The 12,013-nt window shown below is 39.7% G+C and overlaps 1 protein-coding gene across 3 annotated transcripts in view; it reads right to left on the reverse strand.

Moving 5' to 3' along the window:
* Positions 1–1,235: 1,235 nt before the first annotated feature.
* Positions 1,236–12,013, reverse strand: part of LOC121553336 (VPS10 domain-containing receptor SorCS3) — a 49,205-nt gene continuing 38,427 nt past the window's right edge. Inside the window, exons 13-27 of one of the 3 annotated variants that reach the window (XM_045211587.1) lie at positions 11,822–11,916; positions 10,740–10,841; positions 10,285–10,402; positions 9,901–10,034; positions 9,276–9,389; positions 8,930–9,101; positions 7,620–7,803; positions 7,208–7,341; positions 6,944–7,067; positions 6,518–6,630; positions 6,180–6,305; positions 5,835–5,934; positions 4,771–4,876; positions 2,889–3,049; positions 1,236–1,765 (exon numbers count right to left, since the gene is read on the reverse strand). In XM_045211587.1, the coding sequence (XP_045067522.1) occupies positions 1,701–1,765; positions 2,889–3,049; positions 4,771–4,876; positions 5,835–5,934; positions 6,180–6,305; positions 6,518–6,630; positions 6,944–7,067; positions 7,208–7,341; positions 7,620–7,803; positions 8,930–9,101; positions 9,276–9,389; positions 9,901–10,034; positions 10,285–10,402; positions 10,740–10,841; positions 11,822–11,916 (1,848 nt within the window). In that variant the 3' untranslated portion in view covers positions 1,236–1,700. Of the gene's footprint in view, positions 1,766–2,888; positions 3,050–4,770; positions 4,877–5,834; positions 5,935–6,173; positions 6,306–6,517; positions 6,631–6,943; positions 7,068–7,207; positions 7,342–7,619; positions 7,804–8,929; positions 9,102–9,275; positions 9,390–9,900; positions 10,035–10,284; positions 10,403–10,739; positions 10,842–11,821; positions 11,917–12,013 lie in introns of those variants that run through there. The other 2 variants (XM_041866371.2, XM_045211588.1) reach the window with 2 other exon arrangements.

Genomic DNA, 12,013 nt, shown 5'->3' on the forward strand with positions numbered 1-12,013 from the left:
GGTAATAGTGAAACAAAGATTCAGGAAGCTGGGGGTGTTTGTGTTAGAGGCTGTCCCAATGACAGTACAGACAGACAACTCCTCTGACAGAAGACATGCATACATTATTTCATGGAAATAGCTTTGTTTCTCTGTCACTTCTGTGGCAAACAGTTATTATAAGGTTGACTATCACTGAACCATGGTGAATAACATGAAGCATTGGTCATGATAATTATGTTGGTTTCGTTAAAGTCTTGCGAACCCAGATACTTAATTCTCAGAATCCGTGCTTATGGAGAACATAAAGCTTGGAACTTAAGGTTAGTTTCCTTTAAATGTTTGATTTAATCTCCATAAATACATGTAAAATAACAACAACAAAATACTTTTATAGAAAAATACATTTATTTTGAACAATTTGAAAATTGTATTTTGTTTGCAGTAAGAAATGTGAAGTAAAAACTAAAATATTAGTTTAGCTAACAAAATGAACAATACAGTATAGCTCATGCGCTACAGCAACGTTTGCTACATGTTCAACAAGACCATCAGACAATTGTTTTATAAACAGTTTAATACTTTTACTAATCTTAAAATCACCATGATCAATACTTGCTTACTTCTTCATATTATCTTACATGTTACTGCTAAAAAGTGAATTATGACATGCTAGAAAAGGTGAACGATATTATTGTACTTATTGTAAAATGAGCATTAGGCTAATAAATAATACAAACTGTTCAGTGTACCAAGCTTCTTGAATGGCCAGTTTAAGAAAAAATGTAGGCCTACATATTTTCTATCCACCTGTACACATCTTAACAGCCTGATTTGTACACTGAACAAAAATATAAACACAGCATGTAAAGTGTTGGTCCCATGTTTCATGAGCTGAAATAAAAAATCCCAGAAATGTTCCATAAGCAAAAAAAGCTTATTTCTCTCAAATTCTGTGCACAAATGTGTTTATATTCCTGTTAGTGAACATTTCTCCTTTGCCAAGATAATCCATCCACCTGACATATCAAGAAGCTGATTAAACAGCATGATCATTACACAGGTATCTGTAATAAAGCCCTTTTGTGGGGAAAAACTAATTCTGATTGGCTGGGCCTAGCTCCCCAGTGGGTGGGCCTTCTGCCAAGTGGGTGGGTCTATGCCCTGCCAGGCCCACCCATGGCTGCGCCCCTGCCCAGTCATGTGAAGTCCATAGATTAGGGCCTAATGAATTCATTTCAATTGACTGATTTCCTTATATGAACTGTAACTCAGTAAAATCTTTGAAAATGTTGCATGTTGCGTTTATATTTTTGTTCAGTATAGGATGCCTTACGTCTTATTACCTACATTCCACCTCCCTTGTGTAATAGAACAATAGATGCAGTTGTCATTATCAAGTGAACATCTGTGAGATAATCATGTTGAGCTAAATAATTCATTAGCAATGCTATCTGTCACTTAAGAACACAAAAATGTTTTCAACAATGGCATTTTCTTATGCCTATTACAACATCCACAGATGTCAAATTACACTTCCTCAATACTCAAATAATGTATATACACCAAATAATATATTCTCCTGCTATATAGTAGATTTCTAAAGTCTTGTGAAATACATATTTAGTAGCAGTTCTCAGCGACCAAAGTAAACGGTGAAAACAAAGCTTTATTAAGTTGGCACATTGAAACACCACAATCTGTACTCAGAATCACATTTTTTAGACATTAGTACAAGTAGGAAATTCTCTTGTGATCACTCTCTCCCCATTTCTTCCATGTTCTCCTGGTGATAGAATATACAAATCAAGATATAATTATTATGAATAGTGCCCCCAAAGTCACTATTGTCCCCAACACCCCTATAATAGAATGTTTTGATGTTGGCAGCATTTTGTGGACCTTTGTGTCACCTACCAACTAAACTAGCATAGGACCCACTGCAGGCATCAGAGTAATCATGGAATCTTAGCAGACAGACAACAGGTGGCCAATTCATTGAATCTTATGGTACAAATAAAATCTCCTGTATTGCTCTGCCCATTGAGAATAAATAGTTGGAAGGCAACAGAAGAAAAATCAATCTGTCTCAGATCACTAAGGTCTGCTGGAGGAGAGACCTGCTGTGAGATGAAGATTGGCCAATGTGCTGACCTCCCAAAAAGCCTCAAGCCCAAATGTCTATCAGGACCACTGCAGTGCCACTATTGTCAAAAACAGTCAGCAGTCCCCTGCTTTAACAACCCAAAATGGTTTCCCTATGTCAACCTTTATGCTTCATGCTTACAGGAGCTTATGGTGCAGATTGAATTGGAAAGTAGGCCTATACCGTAAATCTTTCTGTATCTTGTAGTGGCTTATGATAATGCCTTCATGACACTGAGATTGACACAATGCTTGCCATTGCGATCCATAATTCTGACAGAACTCATACTATCTGACACAAACCTATTCTGATAGAATACAAGGTACGATGGATTTCTAGAGAGTGCTTCAGTGTGGTTTTTATTGCAGCTCGCTTGAGGCATTAGCCATCTCTTTGAAAATGTGTGAGTTAGCTGACCAGCTAATTGTGGCTTTTTAACTTGCTGTCCAAGCAGTGATGAAAACATATTACAGTGTTTCAATTATACTTTTTGTTTTACCCAATACATTTAGCGTGAATAATTGATGCCATTGCATGCTTGACTGGGTCCGAACGAGCTTGATGTATATTACGCCATTTTACAATACAATACAACTTTATTGTCCATATGTTACAACGCACAATGGAAATGTGTCTTCTGCTCTGTGTGGACAGCTGCTTTACATAGGCTACGACATGTGATGATTTTCTTGGGAGCCTGGCTCTGAAGGCCTAGGTCCAATAGGCAGGTCCGCCACTGTTCTAGATGCTATGTCTAACTTACCTCTGCTCCTGGTCTCCAGTTCTTTCTCCATGAGTTCCTTCTCTGAGGGGAACTCACTGAGCTTCATCTTGGACATGGTGTTGTTCTGCCTGACCGTGCCGATCATCTCCGGCTCCTTTTCCTGGTTCTCCTCAGCCTGGACATGGATCCAAGGGATTTTCCTAACAAGCCAGACACCACTCTACTGACGTCATGCGAACTTAACCTGCAGTACTGTAACAACTTCACTTCTTTGTTAATAGTTGAGAGTATAATATACAGTGGGGAGAACAAGTATTTGATACACTGCCGATTTTGCAGGTTTTCCTACTTACAAAGCATGTAGAGGTCTGTCATTTTTATCATAGGTATCAAAAATCCAGAAAATCACATTGTATGATTTTTAAGTAATTAATTTGCATTTTATTGCATGACATAAGTATTTGATACATCAGAAAAGCAGAACTTAATATTTGGTACAGAAACCTTTGTTTGTAATTACAGAGATCATACGTTTCCTGTAGGTCTTGACCAGGTTTGCACACACTGCAGCAGGGATTTTGGCCCACTCCTCCATACAGACCTTCTCCAGATCCTTCAGGTTTCGGGGCTGTCGCTGGGCAATACGGACTTTCAGCTCCCTCCAAAGATTTTCTATTGGGTTCAGGTCTGGAGACTGGCTAGGCCACTCCAGGACCTTGAGATGCTTCTACGGAGCCACTCCTTAGTTGCCCTGGCTGTGTGTTTCGGGTCGTTGTCATGCTGGAAGACCCAGCCACGACCCATCTTCAATGCTCTTACTGAGGGAAGGAGGTTGTTGGCCAAGATCTCGTGATACATGGCCCCATCCATCCTCCCCCTCAATATGGTGCAGTCGTCCTGTCCCCTTTGCAGAAAAGCATCCCCAAAGAATGATGTTTCCACCTCCATGCTTCATGGTTGGGATGGTGTTCTTGGGGTTGTACTCATCCTTCTTCTTCCTCCAAACACGGCGAGTGGAGTTTAGACCAAAAAGCTCTATTTTTGTCTCATCAGACCACATGACCTTCTCCCATTCCTCCTCTGGATCATCCAGATGGTCATTGGCAAACTTCAGACGGGCCTGGACATGCGCTGGCTTGAGCAGGGGGACCTTGCGTGCGCTGCAGGATTTTAATCCATGACGGCGTAGTGTTTTACTAATGGTTTTCTTTGAGACTGTGGTCCCAGCTCTCTTCAGGTCATTAACCAGGTCCTGCCGTGTAGTTCTGGGCTGATCCCTCACCTTCCTCATGATCATTGATGTCCCACGAGGTGAGATCTTGCATGGAGCCCCAGACCAAGGGTGATTGACCGTCATCTTGAATTTCTTCCATTTTCTAATAATTGCGCCAACAGTTGTTGCCTTCTCACCAAGCTGCTTGCCTATTGTCCTGTAGCCCATCCTAGCCTTGTGTAGGTCTACAATTTTATCCCTGATGTCCTTACACAGCTCTCTGGTCTTGGCCATTGTGGAGAGGTTGGAGTCTGTTTGATTGAGTGTGTGGACAGGTGTCTTTTATACAGGTAACGAGTTCAAACAGGTGCAGTTAATACAGGTAATGAGTGGAGAACAGGAGGGCTTCTTAAAGAAAAACTAACAGGTCTGTGAGAGCCGGAATACTTATGTCATGCAATAAAATGCAAATGAATTACTTAAAAATCATACAATGTGATTTTCTGGATTTTTGTTTTAGATTCCGTCTCTGTGTACCAATGATACAAATTACAGACCTCTACATGCTTTGTAAGTAGGAAAACCTGCAAAATCGGCAGTGTATCAAATACTTGTTCTCCCCACTGTAGCTTCTGAATGCCACTAAGACAAAATAAGACAAAATAGGTTGACTATAACCAAGCAATCAATATTTGAATGAGAACATACCTTTTCAACTTGAAGATGAAGAACGCAGCTAAACCAACAAACGCCACAGATAGCAACATCAGCATGACTGAGCTACTGTGAATAGGGTTGGAGTAAACCAGAGGTGCTGGGGAAAGACAGAGAGAACAGTTTCTGCTTTAGCCAATTTCTTTGTTGATATCATTCATTTAACGTAGTATTGTCTTTGTGTTACTCTTGTCTTTAACTGTTCTGTACTGTGTCATGTACATTTTGTGTGGACCCTAGGAAGAGTAGCTGCTGCATAAGGGATCCTAATAAACTAAACAAATCATGCCAAACACACAAAAAAGACAGTGAAAAACATCGGAGAAAAACATGGGCAGAAACCAGCAAATATTCACTTTTATTCACGTAGTATGTGCCCATTAGGTCTGAGCAGTTCAGAAGGAGCGGTATCTGTCATGTTCCATTTTAAGACGGCATACAAAGGGCCTCCATCCATGAGGTCTCACTCTATCTCCCCATGCATCTGAAAGGTTTGCGCTTGGTCAAGGCTTTAAGTGCTAAGGCGTATTATTCAGAGTATGTATTAGCCCACCCCTCCCAACCCATCTTTCTCTCCTCCAAGAGGAGACCAGTGAAGTTGATGACCTTTCCATAGCATTTTAAAGGCTTCTCAGACCTTTCAATGCAGACACAAATGAAGATGGATAAATCGCTGGATGAAAAGGGTAAAGTAATGTGGGCTTGATCAACACCTTTTGGTGATATGCTAATATTCAAATGACCCCGCTGATTTCAAAGGTGCATACTAAAGATATCCATTGTTAATCGTATTATTGATCGCAACGACTCCAAGATACTCTACTGTAATAAGCTAGTTACAAAAGGGATTCAATGGAAAATGTCCATTAATGTCTGCTGTTGACATTAGCTGGTAAATTGAGTGTCAGTACAGTGCTTATTATTTTGACATTTTGACATTTGACATTAGCTGGTAAATTGAGTGTCAGTACAGTGCTTATTATAGTATTTTGAATTGTTTATGCGTTGTTATTTTGCACTTTATACTGTGAAAGAGTCAAAGAAAAACTGCAACTTACCCAAAGTTAGCTGTGTGATGTAAACAATTATTAGAGTGTCAGCTTTCAACTCAAACTGGATCAATCCTTCGTTCAGGGCATTTATAAGAATGCCTGATATCTGTTTGACATAATACAAAAATGACATGGCACCCCAAAATGTGCATTTGCAAAGATTATTCTTTCTCAGATTTGAAGAAAGGTTTATGATAACATTATCTTGGAAAACCAATTAAGTCAGTTAAACCCCATTGTTTGTACAAATGTGGATTTTGAGCAGATGAATAAGACGATTAGATCTGTTCTAGAAGATTTCCAAAAAGACAAACTCTTGCAAAAAGTGAAGCAAAATATGCTTACACTCACTAAGTCCTCTTTGTTCCGCTTCCCATGTTCAGGCAACTGTGTCTCAGGCAGGATGAATAGTTCTGCTGTTGTTGGAACACCTGGAAAGAACGATACCAACAGCCGTTCCTCTGGAAACCCAGACACCTGTAATAGCAGTCTTACAGTCAAACATACACACTGCTATTGTGGGAAAACACATGATATCAAACATCTATGTTTACTTTACTTCCTTAATATATCACATTGAATGAAGTAATCCTCATCATGTCTCATGTTTTGAAATTGTTAAGACCATAAAAGCCATTGCGTGACAACCTCATGTTGACTGTCGTCCCAGAGGGAACTTCTTCCTGTACCTGTGATATAGCTGTTCTCAACACGCGGCCCACGTCCTCTCTCCACTCCGAGATGTCAGGGTTGTGCTTGTCCAAAGCCGGAGAGAACGATAACAGCAGGGATTTGAAGAAATCTGTGATACATGGAGGATGCTGCCATGAACCCTCTACCACAAAGTGTTACCGTGTGGCAACATATCATTAAGAATTATTACGTTTGCTCAGAATTGCTTTTGATCTAACATGAATTTACAATTTACTCTTGTTTCTCATGGCATGGAGGTTACTAGTTGGGAGTAGAGGTGACTAGTTGGGAGTAGAGATGACGTCCACATTGTCACTAACAAGGCAGTGTTTACATGAAGATGTGTGATTAAAAACAAGTTGCGTACTTACGTTACATTCATATTACCAATAAAAGCATTCGAAGGACGCCTTCCCACTCACCTTTAACAATGATGACCTTGGTATCCTGCAGTATGTTGCACCCAGAAGACACTTGGACCATGACCTTGTTCATGCCCTCCTTCCAAAACGTGTACGAGATGCTTCCATCCAAGGTTATTAAGGGCTGGGTTTCGCAAGACAAAGAGAATGGTATAGAAAACCGCATAACCTTGCCTTTTTTAGCACACATGGAAAACACAAAGGAACAAAATAACTTTCCACAAATAAACCCAAGGTCAGAGTAATTGGGTGAAGGAATCTCACCTCTGAGCTGTTTTCAAACCACCAGAAGAAGGTGAGTGTTCTGTGATGGACAGGCCAGACCACAGCCGTTAGGTTAGCTTCTTTCTTCCTGATGGCCACAATAGGAGCTGAGAGATGCACACGTTCCACTGGGCCTGAGACACATCAAAGCACACAAGAGAACCACATTGGCCAATACAAACTGAATGCAGTCTTTTTGGTAACAGTAAATTGGTTAGTTGACCAATACAACAAAATCAAACAGCTTCATAAGCACTTAACATTCAATACATGAAATGTTGTTGTAGGTCAATCTATAGTTGGTGACGTATGATCATCCATAATCTATGGTTTAATGTGGTAACATGCTTGGGCAGGAAAACTAATAAAACCACATAAGAAATAAGGGAGCCAGTGTTTCTCATTGACATACTGGTGATGTGTAGGAACATGGAGCTAATGTCATAACCCTGGCTGTTCTCTGCATGTGCTGTCACTCTAAAGATCCCAGCTTCTCTATAGCTGTGTTTGATCCCATCGCCTCTCCGGCTCAGGTTGTACATGAACGTGATGCCGTCCCCAAAGTCTAGCTGGATATAAGTCCACAACGAGTTTCCCTGGAGACAAGAAGTAAGACAGGCATCATTAGTCAAAACAGATTATGTTATGACACTGCATTATCTTTCACAGGGAAGAGCTGTCTAGGGAAATACTTGGGATGAGATTTCAGATTAGACATCGGAGAAGTGCAGAGCCCAGTTTTTCTAAACTTTTAATCAGAATCAGAATGAGCCGGATTCTGTAATCCTCCTTTTTGCTATCCAGGATCAGATCAATCTGGCAGTTTTTTTGCCGCTTAAAAAAAATACAATAATCGGATAGGATCATTCTGATCCAGATACCACGATATCAAGATCACAGAATCTGGATATTCAGTGCTTTGAACAGGCCTTGCCATCTACTGAACAGGTCATGTTCCTACTTCTACACTGTCATAGTGAAACAGAGATGAGTAAACTACATGAATAAATGTACCTAGATTAAACATATTAGAGCTTGCATACCACTTATAAGTAAATACATTTATTTGAAACTTCTCAAAATAACAACATATCTATACAGTGATCAATTTAACATAATTCAACTTTGGTTATCAGATATAAGAAAAAAATGTAAAACCTTGTCACCTTAGTTACATTGACATTTCTTGGTTGTAGAGCCTTTCACCTTTCTAAATTCACCCTGAATCCACCCTTCCAGTGGGATCAAGATCATCCAGATTTCCGGCATCAAAACTATCGTAATCAGTATCTTTGAGTTTTAAAAAACACCAAAAAAATGAAATTCAATCCTGATTAAAGGTGAGATTGGATTACCAAATCTTTATCCCTATCCGGAGGATCAGAATCACCTTTTTCAGTTTTGTAAAAACCCAATTCTAACATTTAATCCTATCCGATTGCCAAAATCCGATCAGATAACTTTTGAAAAACTGGGCCCTGGAGACGCGAAAGTGAGAGAGATAAAGATAGAAAGGAAAAGTAACACAGACAAATGTAGTGAGTAATAGTGCTTTCATCCCAAAACCAGATGAGAGAACTTCAGGCTCTGGGGACGTCACGTCATCCAACACTTCAAAAGCACAAGATAATCCAGGACAAACTTCCACAGTTTACTGATGAAATAATAATAATATGTCTAGTAATGGCACAGTTTCGGTTAGTGGTGGGAGAGGAAACTCACATCGTCCAGATACACCAGGAAGGTGACATTACTGCCCACGGTGGCAGTGAGCTCTCCCTGGCTGGTAGTCAGTCTGAGGCCTCTGGGAGGCCTGGGGGAACAATGCTGTTTCCTGGGGGAGTACACATCCTTCCCTCCCTCTTTGCAATTATTGGACAAAACCTTCCTGTACCTGAACATTCACAGCATAGATGTAATTTTAGAATGGAGAGTGAGACTAGGTTTAATGTAGTCTCACAATGCAGAGAGAATAATTTCTGAACAAAGGGCCCTATCAAATCACAGCACAGAGTGTTATTTTTTCCAAGGGAGGAAGGAATGAGGGACAGTACTACAAGTTACCTACCCTGTGCTGTTGAGGTAGTTATGGCTAGTGCTACAGCTTCTTGTTGCAGTGTTTGGGTTGAACCAAAAAGCAGGGGAACACTTTCCATCGGCTTGACGTTCATACCCATAATCACTGTAAAACATGAGACATTTCAGAAAACACAGCCTCCTTTCCCCTATCTGTCACAAAAATGCATTTTCAGTTGAACGATAGGTCATAACTAGAAACATGACTGTTGTCAGATGTAGGATCAAATAGAATTTCAGATAGAAAGATAAAATAAATTTAGAATTAATTTAACAATTAATGACTTATTAATTGGATGATGATAAATCATTTGACATTATGTAAATTAGATCAGCCTCTTATTCACATTCACAATTTGCAAACTATAATTGGATTGTGTGGATGCATGCACAGTGGCTATATGCAATAAACTAGAGAACATGTTGGGAAATTGAAGAGGTATAAAGTTGAGCAAAGTAATATCTGTGGTGGTTAGATATGTGATTAGGAGGGCTGTTAAGTCCTGTGAGGCTCCAGTAATTAAGAAACAATTCCATGTAATGTCCAGCAGAGTGTTTGGAGATGGGCTAAATGTACACTGCCCTTGCCTATTCACTGATGTAACAACTTTACTTGCCATTCAAAATCATATGCCCTGCAGATGCATGGTTCTGAGGATATGACTCGGGAGTAGTCCTGGGCCAGCATACAGCGGTTCCCTGGCCTCCGTTTCATAAAGGTCTGCTTCTCTCCCATCACACAGGGCTCTCCCTATCAAACAACATGACATGTCATTCCCTGTGGTGAATTTCATTATATTGATTCAATGTTTTTTAGTGCTCAACAGTCTGAAATTATACTGTATGAATATACGATGTGATTCAGCTTAGTGTGTGCATGTGTGTGTGTGCGTGCATGTGTGCGTGTGTGTGCATTCATGTGCTGTGTTTACAGTTACAATAAACAAACATGCCCATCTTGATGTTGGCATCAAATCAATAACTTTCAATATGTCTGTTACCTTGTTATGTAGGTGCCAAGTCTGATAATCTCCATCCATGCATCTCCTGCTAAAGATGGCTTTGTAGTCAATCTTTATCAGCTGCCATTCTGAAACACGACTTAAGTGTCCAGTGAAACTTAAATCAACAAAACAAAACATTAGGTAAGTTATTAGCCTTATTGTCTTTGTCGCTTGTAAAATTAAGATGCTGGGTCTGCCCAGACCAGGATATTGCTGCTGTGGCCCAGATGCTCAAATTAAACACAAACAAAAGTAAAATATATGCAATCACAATTACGTGTATAGCACCTCTTGGCAACCAAAACATTGTAAATTGAGAAATGAAGTGTAAACGCTATTTACCCATTCATGCATAATAACAACATAATTTTACTCTCATAACCAGATGAGCTGGAATCTAGAATATGAGGTCTGTGTTTACTTAATGTTGACCAAACCCCGACTCCACTTACGTGATGATGTGATTCTCTGGCTGCATGAGAACTCCATCCAGAAACAAAGGAGCCAGAGAGAAACTGTGGCGATCCCATTTCTTACCCTCGTCCAGACTTAACCTGTTTCACAACACAGGACAACAACTATTAACATCTGATTGAATACATAATGTAGTTCATTAGTTTAAAGTTTTAATGTCACATGCACAAGTACAGTGAAATGCCTTTCTTGCAAACTCAAAACAATGACTATGTTAGTAATGGTATAATTACAAGTACACCACAATTCCAAAAGATGTAACTCTATGGCATCTTTGTAATCTTTGTAAGGTGTGACATTTCTACAAACAGAGGTCAACAAAATGTGTCCAAATTCCTAGTGTTACTGTTCTTAAGACAATAAGATACATTCTCACCATGCCATAGATGAAAAATGAAGTACCCTTATCAGCCTGTTCTCTATATGGGAAATTATCCCAACTACGCACTCAACAATGGAACTAATGTTTCACGGGTCTAGGTAAATGTCGAAGGCGACAAAACATTTAAAAAATAGATATGACTCACACTCTAACAATTGAGGGACTTAAATCACCTTTCACAGATCTTAATTGATTGTGACACTGTTTCAGTGCGGGGGACATCAAAGTATCTGGTGTGACAGGGTTCCAACAACAGAAGGACCCAGGCCAACAAAGTCCCTCGATACTTCAAACCTGCACTTGGCTACATTTGCATAAAAGCTCTCGAAAATACCCACGAACAGTACAAAGCGGTAACAGCCATTTTCCGTTGAAAGGATTCTGACAGTTTTGATGTGGCGAGAGAAACAGTTGCAATTGCTGGAGATGGGCATCCCATACAAACGTCCCTTGCCAATCAGCATTTCAAAGGCTAAATGTAATCATATGCAACAACAACACCAACACTGAAATCAGAATGAAATGAGTTGTGTCCTGAAATAGGAACTTCAACATTAGTCTCTATGTTTTGCACACCAGTTTCTGAAATCAACTGATAAGTTACAGTATAATGTATCTTTACATACAGTGAATATCATTATAAAACGACCATTTATAGTATAATTACAGTGAACGTACCATACGTGCCGGATGGGTACTGTTGCAACTAAAGACACTGCAACTAAAGCACCTCCATTGTCAAGAAACCAAACACCGAGTTCTTCTTCAAAAATCTAAAAAAGGTAGAAAACAATAAACATGATTTACATCAAAAGTTGTTCACATTCATAATGCACATTTAGACAAAACTAACTGAAGTTGGAGCCCATT

The sequence above is a fragment of the Coregonus clupeaformis genome, chromosome 37 (assembly GCF_020615455.1).
Source record: "Coregonus clupeaformis isolate EN_2021a chromosome 37, ASM2061545v1, whole genome shotgun sequence".
NCBI classification, from domain to species: domain Eukaryota; kingdom Metazoa; phylum Chordata; class Actinopteri; order Salmoniformes; family Salmonidae; genus Coregonus; species Coregonus clupeaformis.